The sequence below is a fragment of the Apus apus genome, chromosome 3 (assembly GCF_020740795.1).
Source record: "Apus apus isolate bApuApu2 chromosome 3, bApuApu2.pri.cur, whole genome shotgun sequence".
NCBI classification, from domain to species: domain Eukaryota; kingdom Metazoa; phylum Chordata; class Aves; order Apodiformes; family Apodidae; genus Apus; species Apus apus.
The window spans coordinates 63082888-63103883 of record NC_067284.1 but is presented as its reverse complement, the minus strand read 5'-3'; the positions used below and the strand labels follow the sequence as shown (position 1 = coordinate 63103883).

The 20996-nt window shown below is 43.4% G+C and overlaps 1 protein-coding gene across 1 annotated transcript in view; it reads right to left on the bottom strand.

Annotated features, from left to right (window-relative positions):
• Positions 1 to 20700, bottom strand: part of LOC127383079 (calpain-8-like) — a 30613-nt gene extending 9913 nt beyond the window's left edge. The window contains exons 1-10 of the mRNA XM_051615468.1: positions 20464 to 20700; positions 17917 to 17986; positions 8898 to 9016; positions 7650 to 7783; positions 7184 to 7352; positions 6207 to 6290; positions 5341 to 5426; positions 4044 to 4118; positions 2889 to 3049; positions 2002 to 2177 (exon numbers count right to left, since the gene is read on the bottom strand). Of these exons, the coding sequence (XP_051471428.1) occupies positions 2002 to 2177; positions 2889 to 3049; positions 4044 to 4118; positions 5341 to 5426; positions 6207 to 6290; positions 7184 to 7352; positions 7650 to 7783; positions 8898 to 9016; positions 17917 to 17986; positions 20464 to 20700 (1311 nt within the window). The remainder of the gene's footprint in view (positions 1 to 2001; positions 2178 to 2888; positions 3050 to 4043; positions 4119 to 5340; positions 5427 to 6206; positions 6291 to 7183; positions 7353 to 7649; positions 7784 to 8897; positions 9017 to 17916; positions 17987 to 20463) is intronic.
• Between the last annotated feature and the right edge of the window lie 296 nt (positions 20701 to 20996).

Here is a 20996-nt window from a genome sequence, read left to right as displayed (position 1 = left end):
CTATCAGTTATGTATGAAGTTATACAGGAAGTTCTTAGTTTGTGCTACAGCTTTTTCAAAGGAAAAACAGGATCTTTATCCAGAGGAATCTATACAGCATTTAACTGCTTTTCTCCTGATATAGTGTTGTGAATGATACTATTGTTTGGAAATATTTGCGTTAAGCCTTGAAATGCACATTGAGGAAAGTCACCAGGTTTGTCCTATTTTGCTATATGAAAATGAACTGAGAATCCATTAGAGCAGTTCTAAAACCTACTACTTTACTGTTTCTGGAATAAGATTAAAATTTAAGGCTACCATCACTAGCAACCAGCATGAGGATGATGAGATTGTTGCAACAAGAAGTAACAAATTTCAAGATTTGGCCCTTCCTAAATGAACTAAATTGCAATGTTAATTTGTACCTCCAAATATAAGGTAGCTTTTCCAAAAGCAATTAGTTGTCTTGAGCATGTAGAGTCCAGTGACAGCCAAAGAGACTGTGCCCCCAAGTTCCAAGTTCCAGAAAAGCTTTTGTAAATATCACCTGTACAGTGATTCTTGACTGCCTGAGATGGCCCCTTGAGCCTTCAGGTCTTGTTCCTGATAACCAGCTACTAGATGGCCAGGAGCTCAGTGATAGACATGCCTACAGTAAATATCAGCAGGCAGTTCAAGCTACATGACTTACAAAAGCTCTGCAGGGCAGAAAGGCTTGCACACACATTTTTTCACCTTTTCCTGCACAGACATCTGCTTTAGGTTGACATCCATGCTGTGCTAACTGGATCTCCTCAGCCACAGCATCAGCTACAGTGGTGTAAATCAACAACAGTGCATGACCCAAGGAACTCAGATCATAGCTGAATGTCCACCTGAGTTGACTTAGCAGCCATTTCTTTTGAAAGAAAGACTTCATCTTGCTAAAAGTCACCAAGTTTACCTTACTATGGAAAAGACCATGGAGGAAGCAGACAGGACAAATTAGATATAAAGGAGAAAGGCTCTGCTAATGTCTTCAGGTTTGTATGTAGTGCTATCATCAGACAAACATCACTAAAGTGCAAATTCTAAGATGCCAGTCAGCCAGGGTGCTTGGCACCACACAGATGGCAACTGAGAAATGTACTCTGTGAGATCCATTTGCATATGCAGACACTTAGACACTAGGGAAAACCTTGCCTGGTTTTGAACCACCCTGCACGAGACAGATTAGCAAAAGTCAGCCATTCCCATCTGCTCCCACCTGTGCTGGTTAATGATCTTGATCCAGTGGAATCTACACAACATTTAATTGCTTTTCTCCAGATATGATTTTGGAAATTATAATACTGGATGGGATTTTTTATATTTGCTTCTGTCCCCTCACATCACAGAAATTAGATGCTGTAGATATTTTCCCTACATTGTATTTGTAGAGACAGAAGCAACACTGGTAGAATCAGAAAACAACAAAAACAAAAAAACCCCAAACAAACAAAACACAAAAATTGAAAACCAAAACCAAACAAAAAAAACCACAACAAACAAAAACCAACAAAACAAAAAACAAAGACACAACAAAAAAACCCCAAATAAACAACAAAAAAACCCCAACCCAAAACTACCGAACTAGAACAATAACATGGTAGACATTAAATCAAAACAATTTCCAAATGCAAGGGGAAAATAGTAAAAAAAAAAAGCAAGTGACTACTGGGCACTAACAATGGGCTGTAATCAGAAATACTTATCTGGAATTACCAGGCCCCCTGAGCCTGCCTGCATTCAGATTTTGAATGAGACTGTTGCTAAATTATTGCCTCTAGTTTTACATTGCTCTCCTGTTAAAGAGGGACAAATTTATCTGAATTTTCCCATACTATGTGGGTCAGGAAGAAATTAGAGAAGGATTTGAATCATCTTGCAAAATGCAGCTCTTATTGAAGTGCAGTGCTGACTGACAATTTGTAGCACATTGCTAATTTTTTCAGGGCATCAGAACAGGCAATAAAGCCTTTAATTAGAAACAAGCTTTACCTGATAGAGTGAATACCCAATACTAAGCAGAGATTCTCCCATTTTCTTCTGTTTCCTGCGGTTCTTCTGCATCAAGCCCACCAGAATAGTACAGCATGGCTCAGTCAGACTTCCTTCATGGTCATCGTCTGGTTCATCCAACCGGATTTTAAACTGGGGGTTGGTCCAGTATGTTGCTAAAAGTTCCCAAGGGAAGAAAAAAAGAAGGAGATTTTATTGTTCTTGTAGCCAAGATGGCTGTCACTGGAATTACAGAGACTCTCTCTTTGGAAGGACTTTTATCTGGAGTTTTTCCAACCCTTTCCATTATGTTTTATGGTTTTATGTTTTCACAACTCTGCTGAATATCAACTGGAGTCATGGCAAATCAAAGCACCAAGCTATTTCCTGGGTAATAATGACCAACAGGGAGGAGCTGATATTGTTAATTCTAGCCATTCATTTATCTCCAGGAAATTTCCTTGGCTGAGGCTGTTATTGATGCAAGAGGACCAGATGCCAGGCAGCCTCTCCAGAGGTCTAACCTAAAAATTAATGGAAAACAACACTGCTGATGAACCGTGACATTTTTCTGTCCCACCCAACCCTTTGGAGGATCACTCCAGTCAGAAGCAAAAGCCATGTAAGCAGGAAAAGCAGACAGAGGGAAAAAACCACAACAAACACAGCCATGAATTAACTGTTTAGTGGGATGGTAATCCCCAGTGAGGAAATAAGTGTGAATTAGATCTTGGTTTAGGCTGCCAAGCTTTTGCTTACTATCTAAACCCTGCAGAAAGAGCTCCACCTCCAAGCCCTTCCAACCAAAGGTCCCTCCTCTTCAGAAGCATTTTTTTATTATTGTTTTATTGGTATTTCACCAAGAGCCCACTTGGCTAGGTCTCCACCTTGGTAGTTCTGGCAGCCCCCAGCAGTCGAACCCCGTCTCCACTGTCCATTAAACAGGGTCAGGTCCCATTTATTCACTTTGTTGCTTGTCAGCGTGTCAGGAGTCAAGTTGCAAATCTCAAGGCGGGTGAACTGCCTTTGAAAATCTGAAAATGCCATCCTGGTGCACAAAAAGATCAGGGTTAGTCCCTCAGCCTGTGGTAGACGAGGTGTCTGCAAATGGATGTCTTTCCCAACAGGGCAGCCAATATCAATACTACAGATCCTACCCAAAGCCCCATTTCATTGAACTCTGAAACTTGGAACTGGCTCTGGGGAAACAAAATTTTCCAATCCCTGAATGAGCTGTATCTCATGGAGGCAGCTGTTCGCAATGGCTGCTACACACTATGGGCTCAGTCATGCCATCTTCTGTCATCCCCAGCCATGGGCAATGTCTCATGTATTGCTCTTTATAAGTAAATTCACCAAAATTGGTGGAACAAAATGTGCTGGGAGATAAAGGGAGTAAGAGTTGGCCCTTATGAAAGAGTCAATCTATTAAAAAAACCAGTCTCAATTTATATTTTGCTTTAATTCTTGTTTTTACCATTCCTAGTAGGTTTGCAGGAGTGACAGACCTTGACCACTTCATGCTGCAAGCAGAGGTCTGTTGTCATTTCTCAGTGCCTTATGGCCCATTCATCTTACTGCACTGAAAGATGGTGGGCATTTATCTTTCCAGTGTAGGATAGAGTGACAGGGATTCAGTACTGATTCAAATAATCAGCTAACTAGGATGGGCTTTCCATTAGGGCTGGGTAAACAGTCCCTTCCTAAGCTGGTAATCTACACTTTTTCATTAGTGTGTAGCACTTAGGCAAAAAAACCCCAAACCTCAACGTGTAGAGCAGCTGAGGTTCGTTCTTGCCACCTCATTAATTTTATTACCATCTGGTCTCTATATTTTGGGAAAGCACTGAGTTATGCAAGCTCTAATAAAAGGTAATATTTGAAAGGGAAGGAAAATAAACACGAGGCTGACAAGGTACACGTAATGTTTAACCAACTTGGTGCTGGCAGTTTCTCTCCATACTGCTTAAAAAAAGGACTGCTTAAAAAGCATATGTGCACATGAAACATCCAAGACATTAAGCTAACCAAACGATTCTCACCAAAACTCTCCATCATCTACTTGCTTATCCAGGGCACGTTTTTGTTTGGGATCAACATAGTTCCATTCGGGAGCACTGCAAAACACAAAAGCACTTTGTATAGTTTTATGTCATTCTTACAATGAGATCAGAGAGTTAGGCTCTGTCTTCAGCTACAGCTGGTAAAGACGTGTGTACTTCTGCAACAACTAAACCTTCTGCCCCTCCCAATGGCAGGACATGCTGCAACCTGACTATGCAGGGCTGGAATCAGATAGCAGCCATATTTGCAGCAAATAAGCCTTAAACGGAATCATCACTGCCAGGTGCCAGAAGGTACAAATTGCAGACTGGATGGATTGGGTAACACACAGCCTGAAAGTCAGGCAGAGCTTCTCCATTATAAGGTCTGTGGGGATGCCTGGTATTCTCCCTAAGGAGAAAAAAAAGAAAAAGAAAAAAAAGATAAAAAAGAAAAAAAAAAAGATATTATAAAAAGTACTGCAGAAAACAGCACTGTTCCTTTCCCATTCAGATGTGTGCATGCCTAAGGCACCTTATCCTGGGGCTGAGCAAAGCAACTCTGATAAAGGTAAGAATAATTCTAATATTTATCTTTCTTTTCTATCCTTACGTTCTTTACAACATCAGCAGTGGTACTGCAGTCAGTCAAGAGAGGAAACTGAAATCTCAGTGTTGTACGAAAAAATGCATTGTGGCCCAAAATAAGTAAAATTTATGCCACCCTCAATATAAAAATAAAAGATGTGTTGTCACTGCCATTCTCATGAGATTCAAAGGCAGTTGAAAACCAGACAGTTTCTGATAGATTTTCAAACTTCTGAGGTCCTTAGCTTAGTCAATGTCCCCATTTTTTCAAGATTCTCTAGTATAAACCAAATGTTGGTCTGATGTAGAACCCAGCAACCTGTGAGTTGAGGAGAAGGCACAATGGCTTAGCCCTGTTGTATTTCCCAGGAACAGAACTGGTTTGTATATCCTACTAAGATCCAACAACCAGTCAGATCAATCTGAGAAAATTCATCTTGCAAAATGGCTTGCATTGGCCTGCTCACAATTAAAACATGGGCTGTTCTTTCTTATTAGAAAGCTCTGCCTGAGGCATGGAGGAACATCTGCTGGGTAGGACAGATCAATATCTAACTTTGCTAGTAAATTAATAGTGTTTTATTCCAACTGATTTAGTATCTCTTATAAATGTGCTTTGTGATTTGATTAACTGTATAGTCTTAATTTAATTTTTAAGATATACCAAAATACACAAAAGAGAGAGAGGCAGGGACATATAGAAACCTACTTATCACTCCAGGCTCCAGTCCATTCCACTTCACCCCAGGGATTTCTAAGCCTCACTAGTTTCTCTGGCTGTCCTCGGAAGTATACCTAAAAGATCCACAACAAACAGAGCCTAAGCACTTCCATTATTCCAGTCATTGCTCTTCAGACAGCATAAAAAAAGGCATATACTTGAGTGATGCAGTCCATTACTATTTGCAACAGTTAAAAGACACCTAGATGCCTTCAATCCTTATTTTACATTATCCTATGCCACCAAGTGAACCATTAATTGCAGCACTCACAATTTCATGTGATGACAGCAACCTGCAAGCTACAAAACAGCAGTCTAGCTATGTCCTCAAAAGCAGGAGACATCACACACCACAATGAGTTTGGAGAGAGGTTATTTGGCAGGGACACCTCTGTAATGGCTCCCGTTTCAGAGAAGCAGGAGTACCCAGGGCTCACTGTGAAGCTGAGACTAAAGGAGGAGTTGAGGAAAGAGGCTTTTCTACTCCTTTCCCATTAGTGCTGACTAGCAAAGGACATGCTCCCACCTCCCACAGTATGAGCATGTGGGGGAACAGCTGCCTCCTCTTTCTCCTTGCTGTACCCTCTATTTCAGCAATAGCCTGGCCCATCTTTACCTTTTGCATTCAGGTCTGTTGGTACAATGCAAATTGCAGACTGCACAGCGTACTCTATATAACTACCAGCACAGAGCTTCTGACCTGGCTAAATACTGCAAGTACTTTCCTTTTCTGTTAGAGGCTGCATAAGTTTGCAACATTTTTATTTTTTCAGTCAGAAAGACATCAGAAAGTTGAAAGCACTGCAGCACTGCAACCCCAGGCTCTTTTGTATGATGGCCCTGAGCTGACTTACCTCTTCTGCTCCAGTGACAGAGTAAGCATGTCCCTTTACCAGCTTCAGGCTTGTGATTGCTTCTATTTCAGTTGCACTAGTTATCTGGGGCAATAAAAGTATACACATTTAGGACTATATGTTGAGTGTGAACACAGCTTTCATGAGGAAATGAGTATGGCAGAAGATACCCAAAGTGGTATGCACAATGGATACCAATATTCCTGATGCAAAGTGTCTTAAATAGAGGTGAGATCCACAGCAGAAGTTCACCTCCAGTTTCCACACGTCCCCTAAATAGGCAGTCCTAGCATGGCAGAGATTCAAGAATGTACAATGAAGTCCGAACTTAAATCCCATTTCCAGCTCAAGTAACAGACCTGGTTACCTGCAAAGCCACGTTGACATGAACTCAGCTCCAGACTGCCTTGACTGAGATCCAGCCTATCAAAATTTGAATTCTGGTAATCCTATATGCCATGAACCAGGATTTCGAACACGATAATGAAATGGGATGTGCACGGCATGGGGTTCCCAAAACACGTACAAACATAATCTGTAACTTGTGAGAGAGTGTATTACCAGTGTCAGTAATCTTTAGGATTGAAAACCAAAGCCAGAATCAGACTAAAGGCTACAGTAAAGTGTCTCAAATAATTCGTCTCTGGCAGTTGAGTGTTTGGAGCTGAAATTAGACAGAATTTGAATGAGTAAAGATACTCAGAGAATGAAAACAGAGTTCAGGAAAACTAGTCCCCAGTTCATGGCTCAAAGTATCATCACAGGCTGTCTTGTAAAAAGGGATGCATGATGAGAGTTTGTTATTTAGAGCACAGTCTGAAGTTTTTATAACTGAAATAAGTTAAAGTCTTCAATTAATTGTAGTTTGCTTTTAACTCAGACTTTTCTACCTAGGTCTAACATTAGTCAGAGCTTTTGTTACAGTATGGGCCAGAGCTATGAGAAGTGAGGAGAGTAAAGCAGACACAGTCTCTTACATCAATGGAACAGCCAAGCAGTGACCCAGCTCTCAGAGCCTTCTGGATGATCTGGTACAGGTTTGAAGGAGCCCTCCACAGCTCGTAGGACTCAGAGATGCCTCCAGTAAAATCCTCAAAGCCCTCCATAGTGGACCCTCCTGTGAGAGCTTCATAAGAGCCATTCAGCCTGTGGGGGAGATGACAAGAACTATATAAGGAGCCATCTCCACCTACCAGCATTGGCACTTCAGAAAGAAGTTTATAATTTAGTATCCCTTGGTCCATGTGGTCATCAGTGTGACCTGAAGTAAAGCTCATTGAAACAGACGGTTGGCAGTACCCTTTATGGACCAAATGGAAACTGTAAAAAATGAGTGGAAAGAAGGCTGCACTTCAGTCAAGTGTGTTGTGTCTACCACCACAACCACCTGGGAAGTCAACTTCTGCACACCCAGGAGTGCTGCCTCCTGCTTAACCACCATACTTGGCATAGGCCTTCTCCAGGAGAGCGCTCCAGAACTCGTTGCCTTCCTCCGAGTGAACAAAGAGCAGCTTCCCGTTCCTGGTGGGCAGTCTGTCATCCACCACAACATCCACCCATTCCCCATACTGCCAGAACTGATGAAAAGAAGAAAGGAAAAGATTATGAGGGCTGGTGTGCACATAACAGCACTATACTACCACCTTCCCACCTCTTCACCCATCATCAGATCCCCTTGGATCTGTCACTGTTAGGTTCCATTCCCATGTTGGACTCCTCTCCTTTGTAACAGAGGCAAATTCTTCCCATCCCTGTGAAGCACTGTGCAAGTTTCTTAGTGCTTTATTAAACTTTTGCTGATAGGTAACATTAACAGCAATTTCTTGCACATAACGTCTGAAACACTGTCTATGTTCTATGCAGAGCTAACATGGTGGAGAGACCTGAAAGCTGGTGAGTACACAGGATACTATGAAGTCTTTTCTTGTCTACTCTTTTAAGGCCAAATCCATTGGAAAAAAAAAAACCCAACATAACAACCCTGTAAAAATGCTACAAGGATAGGGTCACCTGAAGTGGAAGCAGTCAATACTGCTAATCCATTCTGAAAAGACTGGGAAATGTGTGAAACATTGTTAACATTGGGGTTTTTTTTGCCTGAACACCTGAAACATTTAATCTAGAATTTGATGCAGTCCTGAAATGAGAGGGAATAAGATAATTTACATAAAAACCCTTCCGCTGAGATGAGCAGGAAGGGATAGGTACAGGCTCAATAATAATCTTTCCTCAACAAAACACCTCCTTTAGATGTGCAAGCTCAATCCACGCCGCTCATGCTTGAGCCTAACTTATAGGCAAAGCAGGCTGTGTATGTCCCCACACACCAGTTCTGCAGGCAAGGAAACCCAGACATAGCAGTGGGGAGGGGAGGGAAGGGAAAGAGGAGAAGCCACATCAGCTTGAGCTTGGCTTGATTCATGTGGCATGATTGTTTGGCTCAGTTGACAAAACCTGTATAACCCACTAGACCCTTACCTGCTGTAAGACAGCAGAACCAAGCCATGAGCAGGTGACATTTAACATTATTTAACTCTGTTCTACTTTTCTTTGCCTCTTCCCCCCCACCAATTTCACTTGCACACTGTAATTCTTGAATATTTTTCCTGTGCCAAACACACAAAAAAGCTTATTTTAGCTATACGCTAGCATTTTCCTCTTACATTCTCAATATCCTGATCATATAGGTACCTGGAAATGAAAGATCCCAGCATAGTCCTTCTGGAAACTCTGAGCCTTGGGAACAACACGGTGCAGAACATCTGGATTCAAAGTGAGAGATGCAATGGCAGCTAGAAGCCAGCAGTCACCTAAAAACCACATGCATCACAAGGCAGAAATGCTCATTAAGAACCTGTTTTGCTGAGCTGATCTTTAAGACATGATGTCATGCTCCCCCCTAGACTAAAATACCACAATTAAGTGCTTTGCAAGGTCCTGCCAGACTCAGTGTTACTCAGCAATTCATTCTTGTTTTGTTTTGTTATTTAGCTCTTTTGTTCATTTTCCACTCACACAGACTGCATAGGGCCTCTGAGGCTGATCATGGTGGTAATTTCAATGATCTCATTTGGGCTTTGCTGTTTTGATTTTTTAATAAAGCTGTGCGTGCATGGAGCTCTCCCTGGGGATGGAGAAGGAGCCAACTGAGAGCTTATGAGTTAAGATTAAAGGGGAGGCAGGGACAGGTGACATTACAGTGGGGTCTGCTACAGGCTGCCTGGCCAGGAGGACAGTACAGACGAGACACTCTACAGACAGATAGAAGCAGCTTCATGTTCACAAGCCATGGTGCTCATGGGGGACTTCAACCACCCTGATATCTGTTAGACAGACAACTCTGCAAAGCACAAACAATCCAGGAGATTCCTAGAGTGCGTGGATGACAATTTCCTTTTCCAAGTAGTCAAGGAATCAACAAGAGGTGCTATGCTGGTCCTTGTTCCCACCAACAAGGAAGGGCTGGTTAGGGATGCTAAGCTCAAGGGCAGCCTTGGTTGTAGTGACCATGAAATGGTGGAGTTCAAGATCCTTAGGGCAGCAAGGAGGGCTCACAGCAAGCTTAGTACCCTTGACTTCAGGAGGGCAGATTTCAGCCTCTTCAGGGATCTGCTCAAGAGAGTGTCTTGGGGTAACATCCTGGAGGGAAGAGGGCCCCATGAAAGCTGGCTGGTATTTAAGGATCACCTTCTCCAGGCCCAAGAGTGATGCATCCCAACTAAGAGAAAGTCAGGAAAAAACTCCAGGACACCAGTGTGGATGAGCAAGCAGCTCCTAGAAAAAAGAAGGAAACATACAGAGGGTGGAAGCTAGGGCAGGTACCCTGGGAGGATTACAGAGAGGTTGTCTGAGCAGCCAGGGATCAGGTAAGGAGAGCCAAATCCCAGGTAGAATTAAACCTCGCCAGGTATGTAAAGAGCAATAAGAAAAGCTTCTTTAGGTATGTTGGGGGTAAAAGGACAACCAAGGAAAACGTAGGCCCTCTCCTGAAGGAAATAGGAGACCTAGCTATGCAGGATATTGAGAAGGCTGAGATTATCAATGACTTCTTTGCGTCAGTCTTCTCTGGCAAGTGCTCCAACCTCAACACAAAGGCCACAGCAGGTGAAAGCAGGGACTGGATGAACAAAGCCCTCCCACTGTTGGAGAAGAACAAGCTCATGATCATCTAAAGAACCTGAAGGTGCACACTATGGGACCTGATGGAGTCCATCCACAGGTCTTGAGGGAGCTTGTGGATGCAGCTGCTAAGCCTCTGTCCATCATATTTGAGAGGTCATGGTGGTCTGGTGAGATTCCCACTGATTGGAAAAAAGGTGACATAGCCCCTGTTTTTAAAAGGGGAAAAAGGAAAACCTGGGGAACCACAGGTCAGTCTGTCTCACCTCTGTGCCTGGCAAGGTCATGGAGCAGATCCTCCTGGAAAATCTACTAAGGCACATGGAAAATGAGAAGGTGACTGATGACAACCACCACAGCTTCACTAAGGGCAAGTCATGCCTGACCAGTCTGGTGACCTTCTATGATAAGGCTACAGAGATGATGGATGGTGGCAGAGCAACTGATATCTACCTGGGTTTGTGCAAGGCATTTGACACTGTTGCACATGACATCCTGGTCTCCAAACTGACAAGGCATGGATTTGACAGATGGACCACTCAGTGGGTAAGAGATTGGCTGGATGGCTGCACCCAGAGAGTTGTGGTCAATGGCTCAATGTCCAAATGGAGGCAGGTGACAAGTGGTGTCCCTCAGGGGTCAGCATTGGGACCAGTGCTGTTTAACATCTTTGTTGGAGACGTGGACAGCGGGATTGAGTGTATCCTCAGCAAGTTTGCTGATGATACCAAGCTGTGTGGTGTGGGTGACACCCAAGCAAGAAGGGATGCCAACCAGAGGGACCTTGACAGGCTGGAGAGGGGGGCCAGTGCCAACCTCATGAAGTTCAACAAGGCCAAGTGTAGGGTCCTGCACCTGGGTCAGCACAACCCCAGGCACAAATACAGGCTGGGGGGAGAATCGCTGGAGAGCAGTCCTGAGGAGAACTTGGGGGTGGTACTAGATGAGAAGCTCAACATGAGCCGCCAGTGTGTGCGCTCACAGCCCAGAGAGCCAACTGCATCCTGGGCTGCATCAAAAGATGTGGGGCCAGCAGATGGAGAGAAGTGATTCTGCCCCTCCACTCTGCCATGGTGAGACCCCACCTGGAGTGCTGTGTCCAGCTCTGGTGCCTCCAGCATAAGAAAGATGTGGACCTGTTGGAACATGTTCAGAGAAGGGCCACAAAAATTATCTGAGGGCTGCAGCACCTCTCTTATGAGGGCAGGCTGAGGGAGTTGGTGCTGTTCAGCCTAAAGAGAAGGCTCCGGGGGGACCTCATAGCAGCCTTCCAGTACATGAAGGGGGCCTAGAGGAATGCTGGGGAGGGACTTACTACAAGGGCTTGTAGTGAGAGGACAAGGGGTGGTGTTTTTACACTGAAAGAAGAGAGATTTAGGTTTGAAATCAGGAGGAAATTCTCCAGTGTGAGGGTGATGAGACACTGAAACAGGCTGCCCAGAGAAGTTGTGGAAGCTCCACCCCTGGAAGCATTCAAGGCCGGGTTTGATGGGGCAATGAGCAGACTGATCTGGTGGGAGGTGTCCCTGTCCATGCAGGAGGGTTGGAACTGGATAATTTTTTGGTTCTATGATTCTACACAAGTGAAATTTGTAGAGACAGTGTGAGGCAGGTGAAACACTACTAAAACTGTTTGAGGCAAAGAGCTCTTACTTGAAGATTTTCTTTGCAGAAGAGAAGATATATTAAAATAAAAGATTCATGTGATGTTTAAACTGGGAATAAGAAAAAGTTGCTGCTGTAAAAATAGAAGACAGTCCAAAAGCCTCAGCCAAGAACTGTGAGCAAAAACCTTCTCAAGCTCATCTTCAACCTAATTATTTTACATTCTGTGGGAAAGGGCTCAGCTCACTGTCCTGGAAGGTTCCTTTCAGCCTTAGGTACCTATATATAAAACAAACCAAACTGGGAGAGCACTAGGTAGGGAAGTTTAAGAACCCCCTCCATCAACAAAACATAGATGCAGGAAAAAATGAGACTGAGAACTCTCAGACCCGCTTTGTACCTGTTCCTTTGAGTCTTTTCTTGATACAGGTCTATCCTTCATGCCATTATAATTTCTGCTTTTCCTTGAAGAGATACTAACAATGGTGGAAAGTCAGTGAAGTGTCTCTTCAGAGCAGGAAGATGGAAAGTCTTACAAAGTTAGAACTGAAGCACTCATTTTTTCAGCTCCCAGACTTTCTTGCTGCCCTGGCTGTTCCTGGCCTGCTGAGCTGCACAGAAGACTATTTTTGAGAAGGTGGTAGAGTGGAGATCCTGGTGTCCCTGTTGTGTCCCTCCATCCCCAGTGAGACCAGAGAAGGTCTGTAGCATTAGCAAGTTGGTGCTCTCCTAATGTGCAACACCTGGAAGGGTTTCCCTTTCCTAGTCCAGTCCAGATTTTTACAGCCAGTGAAAGGGAAACTGCTTTGGGCTTTGTTGAGTATGGTGTATGTTTGATGCACAATTAAGCAGAAGAATCAGTGAAATGAGAGGGGTTTCCTTAAATACATTTTTCACTTCCCTGACTTAGACTAAACAATTTCAGAATCTCATCCCCATAAGATGCCAAATGCAGCATGAAATCCTTTACAGCTCTCTTATGGTATGGATTAACTTCTTAGCATCTAGGAGAATGAGTGGCATTGGCACTTCTGCCTCCCACAAACACACCGTGCAATCCAACCTCCCAGAGAAGCATGAGGGGCAAGTCTGCTCAAAGCCTGGAAAGAATTGTATTGGGAGAACTGCAGTGGTGAACTTGTCCTTAAAAATTGCTACTTCCTGCTTTAAGCCATGCAGAGTCCTGTCTCTGAACCTTACCTGGAGACCTAATATCATCATCTGAGCTTGTGGCTGAACAGATATCAACCCTGCCCTCAGAAAGGAACCATATGGAAATCAGCGGCTGGGCAGTAACCTGACGAAAAGGAAGGTTTGCAGGAGGTGCCCTAAGTGCAGATGGTTTGGGGGTGTTACACAAGCAATATATTACATTCAAGTTCCTGTGATACAGACTTTAATGGAAAGTAAAAAGGATGCAGGAATCTATCCACACCGGAGAGTGTCCAGGATGGAGTCTAAACGGCTCAGGTTGCCTGTTCTTGCACACAACAGTGGGATCCTGGCCTATTAATGAGGTTTCTCAGCCCTACTGCATAACAAAATACTAGTTCTAAAAATGTAAAAATTGATTGTATATGCTCCCTTTTTTGAAGTTGGTCATCCTTTTGCCAACAGTAGCCTTCATAGTTTTATTTATTATTATACCTACAGTACAGTGTGGCAGCACAAACTCCCTAGAAAGGCACCTTAGATAGGGCCACTAAAACTTGTCCTGATTCAGCTTCAGGTTAAAAGTAACTTTCCAGACTGTGAGGAAACTACTTGGTTCCCTTCTTGAAAACTGCATTTTTGGAGGGAGAGGAAACTAAGCCGATTGACCAATGAATTAAATATTTAATTAGAATGTTTTTCCAATACAGTTACAATCAGAAAAATTACAACATCAAAAAGCATTTCCACTCACTACATGATTTTGAAATGGTAGTCTTTTAGCTTATAAAAATAAATGAAAAATAAAGAAAAGTCTTCTCAGCATTAGCCCTGCAAGGCTAAATCACCTACAGGCACATAAACTTCTTTTTGCTCAGTCTCATATTTCATGAAAAAAAGTTTCAGAAAAGTGCCAATTACAGTGTTTGCTGCTGCTGCTGAATGTGCTAAAAAGAAGTCAGATTGATTCCTGGATCTGAAGTAATTTGTAACATTGGTGAAGTAAAATTGTTTCAGTTTTGTTTTTCAAAAATTTGAAACAAGCAGTTCTGACCTTGATTGTCTTGTTGAAAGGGTAAATGTGAAGCTTAGCTCTGTGTGTCTAGGTCTCCAAGATCTCAGAGAATTAGTTTGACTATTAGTGTACTTGAAATAAAATCACTTGCTGTTCAGAGATGTACTGAGATGGCTCATGCTCTCAGTGCTACGCAGGCACCTTCTGGTTTACAGAGATAATCGAATTGCTGCAGAGAATACTGAGTCCTTGGTGACCTGAGAGCTGAGTGACTCCTCTACACTGATGATGTTTACCCAAGCACACTGCAATCACAGAGGCCATAAAATAAATGAGAAATTTGATTAGTTTCAGTTGCTACAGAGCAGCACTCAATTTCTTTTTAGCTACCATCAAAGTGCCTAGATGCAGAGCATCTAAGCTCTTCACTGACCTGGTGATGGTGGGTTTAACCCAAAAGTCCAAGTGTCCAGCTCCAGGATCTAGCTAGACAGTATGGAGCCAATTCTGTCCTGACTGTACTCTGGCTTGTTGCTATTTCAGCAATGCCTGGTGTTCAGATCCAAATACAGTGATGTGGCTCTTCCTTCCCTGTTTGTCAAGCAGAGTTGACTCTCAGATTTGGTCTCTGCTGAAAGCCCTTCTTCAGAGCTTGCAATACCTGGGGCATTCTACCATCAAGGAAGAATTAACTGACTAGCTTCATAATTTCTGGCAGCAAAGGCTCTTCCTGCTTTGAAATTTCTAAAAGCTTCCAAAAGTTTTCTATGAAAATGAACTAAGCTCTGCAGCTGTGTACAGAAAGGCAAAGGAGCCTTCAGCAAAGGAATGGATTTTCTTCTCTTCGGGGTCTCAGAGTTGTCAGTGAACATATTTTTTAAGATGTAGGGAGTCTATCTGTTAGAACAAGGATCTCAAATACCCATGGGCATTTGAGATATATATTGACATATATACTCAGTCCATGGATCTGAGCATCAGAAGATGTTAAACATCAGACTTTGTGTTAAAGTCTAAAGCAAAACAAGTGAACAAACCCAGTATTATTAAGCACCCCTCTGCCTACAGGAATTCCAAAGCCTCGCTCAACAGGTTTTAGACCTATCTCAGAGCTGTCAGGGTTTGGTTTGTTCTCCAGCCTACCCATAACTATCTAAAATTTGCCTGTCAGACAAGATGTACACAAAGAACATGGGGGTGGGCTTCTCAGCTGCTGTGCGCTGGTGCCTCTGCATTGGCTTCTGCAGCTGACAGCCCAGGCCCAGGGAACTGCAGTGCCTGGGGTGCCTTCAGAACAAAAGGTGCCCCATGAATATAAATGGTGCAGATCTGGAAAGCTAATATTAAATTGAGCAGGTCTGAGTATGTTTTATATTCTTTAAGTTAAATATATGACACTTGATTCTTAAGAACTTCTGCAAACAATTCTGGGGTTAACTTATTCAGACAGCTGCAAGAAAACTTCTTAAGTCACCTTTAATAACTAAGCCTATGTGACTGTGTTTCAAGTTGTTACTAGGCTATCAAAAAGACGTGGTTCAAAGAACATTTAAACTATTTCAAGTCTTTCAAGTTCCAATCAAAATTCACAAGCTGATATTAATCTAGCTTACAGTGTTGTCAATGAAATAAGTTTAATGGAGTGAGACTAACTCCAGGTTTTCTTGTTTTGTTTCTTCATATAAACCCAGACTTGCAGTGTTATTTTTAAAATAAAAGAAACATGTCAAAGAAGATAATTTAAAATAGGCTGCATTTCCCTAAAGAAGTTGTTAATGGGTCACATATATGGCTTATGTGAGTGTGTAATCGGGGTCTATTTCAACAGAAGCATTTTACATGTGCGCTTTAGTAACAAGGACTTTGATATTCAAGGTATTGAAACAAATACCAAAAAAACATAGTATGCCTCAGAGATGTAAAGCAAATACCTGAAGGCTAAGAGGTAAGTCTCGTGCCTGTATTCTGAAGTTTATTTTTGTGAAGGGTCAACCTGTGTGGAAGTGATTTTAAGCAGCCTTGCAGAAATAAAAGTGGATTACATTTTTATTTTTATTTTTCAGACAACAAGAAAGAAAAGAAAGTTCATAGCAAAATCAGGTATTAGGGTTTTTTTCCCTAGTTTTAGGGGTAGCTTTCAGGACCAGCACTTAGGATACTGCCCACCAAAGGCTGGCTTGGGTAAGCCCAGAGACAGGCATCACCTGCAGATTTATAAGAGGCTTTTGGGCCCTGTTCTGTTGTTTCCACTATTTGATGGATTTTGCTCTCTAATGAAAGCCCATTAGGCAAAAAGGACTGGGAGTCCACAGAGACAGTCAGGAGGTGACAGAAATAAAAAGGGGCTCAGGGTATTTGCATTCAGTTTCTGGGCTTAACACAAATCATGCATTGACTTCTTCTAGTTTTGGAGCAGATAATATTCTTCAGCCCTCTAGGTTATAAACTGTCAAGGAAAATGAAGTTTTACTTCAGGAATAAGATATTTATTTTTGTATGCTATTGTAGAAACTTCCCAAATTGGAGGTGACAAGAAATGTTGGTTTTATTACTTATCTGAACCATTCTCCTAAAATACAGTAAGTAATTTCCCAATACTCTGTTCCAGCATCCACCACATAAATATCTTGGAGCAAGTATATTATTTGGCATCTTATTTTTAGCATTTGGAGCACAGGCCCACACACCAGGGAATTTTTTAACAATTGCTTTAATAGTGCTGTGTTTACAGGACTAGCATTGGTATTATTTATCTCCAATGACTTGCAGAAATTGTTTGAATCTCATTTGCACAATGGATGGTTTAGAAGACCAGTAAGGTCAGGAGTACTGCAGTGAGCAGCACAGGAGGGAGAAAGGCTGATTTCTTTGTGTCTAATCTATCAAATTCTCATTACAAGAGTTTCAGCCTTCTCACCTCTATATGTAGTCAGGAGAGGTTGCTGCTGCTGTCTTCTGGAGCTGGATCTTACCAGCGAGGCAGGCAGGAAATGCGGCTGCTACAGCAGCTCTTTCAAGAGGGAATAAAGCCCCCTCACAGCTCCCTTCTGGTCGCTTGGACAGGAGATTTATTTAGACAATGGCAAGTGCTGGAGAAAGATGAGTAAGAGAAGTTTTCTAGGATTCATCTCCAGAAGAGGATGAGTGCTGTCTGACAGGCATCTCATCAGCATCAGGTTCTAATTCAGGGCTGCATTTGCCCAGTGTGTCCAGTGCCTGGCCACTCCTGGCCCTGCTCACAGTTAGATACCAAGTGCAGTGCAAGACAGAGGGGGCATTCAGCATGAAGGGCTTGGAACAATTTGCTTGTTATGGGTAGTATTACAAAGTTTATGTGCTCTGCTCATTTTTTAATGAAGTGGTCCTTGCCTCTAACTCAACCCTGCAAGCAGATAGCCCTGGTCCCTGTACTAAACCAGTTCCTGCTCTGGTTCTTGATAATTGTCTGCTTGTTTTGTGTGAAACTGCTGCTGGAACTTACTCTGATTCCCAAATAAAAATCCCTAATGACTAGGCTACAGGGTGAAACTTCCTCTCTGTCCTCTGTCCCCTGAGTCCTTGAACTGCTCTTATTGGGCACGAAGGCCAGTCTCCTGCTACAGGGCAATTGCTCTCATGATTATGTTGGTGTCCAGATCTATCTCAAGGGATAAAAAGCAAGACAGTCTTCTGTTCCACAGAGGGATAATTACCTTTCCAACCCTCAGGAGACAATGTGGTGCTGATAAAATGGTCCGTGTATGAGAAATTTTTTAATTAAGCTTCCCCCCCACCCCTCTTCCGAAGTAAAGTTCAGAAGTGCTGTACCACTGTACGTACCCAGCTCTCCTTGGCAGACATCTGTTCGAGTAGCTCCTCCAACTATAAACTGAGGGTTGGCACATAACTCCTGAAAAAACACGTTTTCAAAGTATGCATCATCCTTTCTGGTCTGAAAAGTCCACATTTCATGTTCATTGTTTCAGTGTGAAGGTTCAAATAAAAACTAAACACTTCCAATATTTCTTAAAAAAATGTATCCTTTGTCCTCTACCTGATTAACATAATGTCAGAAGAATATTGCCTTATTAAATTGAAAACTGCATGTACTTTTTGGAGGCAAATCCTGGAGTCCTTTTCTACTTGAGACTGTCAATGCTATTGGTGAGAATTTTTGCTACTGTGTGGACAGAGGTGAACATTCAGCCTCAGTGTTTTTGTCTTAATTTCTTTTGCAGTGTTCTCGGCTCAAGCAGTGGAAATGAGTTTGCAATTGTCACTGCTGGCTCTAGCACTGGAGCTGTGCTGAGTTTTCATTGCCAGAGGCACAGAGGATGTTCCCCTACCCTGACCCCACTTCCTGGGAAGCCAACCATGCAAATGCTTGTATTGGTGGCCCCTTGCTTTCTTCCAAGCCCTTTGGCCCAAGTAGGTTGGGCACTGACTGTCCCTCCTGTCCCAACTTTGAGCCCTCCAAAAATTCATGGTCTATATCTGTAAGTTAATACCATCTCTCCAGAGGAAAAACCCTTCCCTTTCTCCTGAGATTTTTCCATAAGCTTATGGATGGCAACAAGGGGTAGTTTATAGGAAGCCTAACTTGGTGATGGGTGCTGAGGAAGGTTTAGGCCATTGCCTGCTCTCCCAGATATCCGCACTTGTCAGCTCTGACCATCTCTATCACTGAGTCAGAACTTGCGTGTGTGTGTGTGAGAGAGAGAGAGGGATGAAGAGCTAGTTTGTGAATCTCCTCTCGAAGTAGGTGTGATCTCAGCTACATCCTTTTTGCTTCTGTGGTTATCCAGCTGGTCAGCTGTGTCAGTGAATCCGAGGCAGGAGTAGGTTACCTACCACGCAGAAAAGGCTTCATGTCCTCTCCTCCCTCAAAGCAGCGCACTTGGTGGCAGTCATCTGCATATGACTATTACTCACCTAGACACCTGCCCTTTCTGAGCCACTGCCAAGTACCACATACACCTTTCACACAACTGCATTTCCACCTCTTACTGTAAACCCATGAATCATAATTCCATCAGCCTGGGATCATGGGCATAACTCACAGATGGAAACCTGTCACCTGGCTGAAAAAGTCCAAGCAATGAGCAGGGCTGTGACCTCTGAAGGGAGTGATCCACCAGCTTTGAAAGTAGGTCAGATCCAGGTCCCTCCATAGAACGGCAAAGCAGAGAGTTTGTGCTGCCTTACAATGAGGTTGGGCTCTGCCACACACATAGAGACAAGCCAGGAGGTCCTGTTATTTGTGGGTTAAATGTCCATAAACTGCTTGTTTATAGACAAATACTCTGTTGAGTACTGGCAGGGCAGAGGTGTCCCACGCAGGCAGGGCTGGATTTCAGCCACATGACACTTGTGACTGTGCCTCTGCCTGTGTCACGGAAAACGTCATTCTTGCATGAGGAAGCACAGTCTAATTTAATGCGTTTTCCAAGGCTGTTGTTCTCCCAGAGCAGGCAAAGCCAAGAGGAACAACCACAGTACTTGTTGCTCGAAAATCCAGGTGCCAGAGTGAGGTGTTAATGTACAAATAGGGTTGCCAGGGTAGAAACTTGGAGTTATTAAGCATCCAAGTTTCCGTTTCTCACTTTCCAGGTGAAAAAAAATAATAAAAATCGAAGGCCTCAAATTTTCCCCACCTGAAGGAGCTAAGTTGTTTGGGGGGTTTCCTTTCTTTCCTTGTTTTTCAATATTTCTTGATGTTCCAAGGAAGCAGAAAATGGCAAAGGAGGAGCAGAGTAGAGACAGAAACAAATGACTGAAAGATGGAAGTGCAGAAAAATCTCTGAAGCTCAGATTTTTTATTTTAAAAAAATTCAGCATCTGATCTTCACTGATGAAAATTACTTTTAATGAAAGGCCATTTATAGAATATATGTATTTGGGTGATAACAGTTCCAGACAGTTGCTCTTTAACTGTTACAGATATCTTGATGTGAGGCAGAGAATTTTATTTAAGTATCAGCCTGATTTCCAGGGGTGTGCAGTGGCAGGACCACGCTGTGTGACCAGTTGATGGTCAATGGCTCCTGATGTGTCCTGCTCCCTGTCTGGATACACTAAAGGTTTTTGCATCCACCTTTGGATTGTACCCCAGACCTGTAGTTCCATGGAGCTGGGATGGACAGGGAGGAAGCAGGTTCCCATGAAACACTTACAGGACTCTTGCTTTTGGAAGTGCTTAGAAGATGTCAGTTTCTTCCTCTCACCCCCTTTTCAGCCCTGCTTCTGCTAGCCTTAGAGGCAAAGCAAGATAGAAGTAAAAAACCATGCAGGAATAGTGAATATTCAGGCTCACCTTTGATTTAGCATGGATGTTGGCTTTGATTAGAGCTGAACCCAGTAAACCAGGCAGTTTTAAAGCTCACTTACCGTGGGGCGCTTCCAGATTATGCCTTGGGTTTTGAAGGAGTATGGTCCCAGGTCTCGATAACCCAGTGCTGAAGGACAAGCTGGGAACTCCTCATCCTTAAACAGGGCGCCAGCCTGCAGGCACTGCTGCTTCAGGGCTTCATAGTCCTGCTTCAAATACTTGATAGCATTCCTATTCGATCCGAGCCCAGCCGCTGCTGCTCTTTCTTGGCACAGCCTTGCCACCACCCTGGCCATGGCTGCCCGCCAGCCCTGCCACTCACCACGGCCCTATTCTTGCCTTCTGGGCAAGAGGAGGTGAATATGGGAAGTCAGGAGGCTCGGGTGGAGCCAGGGACTGCCCCTGCCCTACATGCTCCAGCAGCCCTGGAAGGAGAAGGCACCAGAAGTGCAAATATGTACCCAGGATGTACCCGAGAGAGCCGTGGGCAGAGAGCTGGCAGGGGCTGCAGCTGGTACGGCCAGGGTTGTGGGCACTGCTTTGTGCTACTCACTCATTATTTGCTTAAAAGCCTGTGATTTCCCTGGCCCTT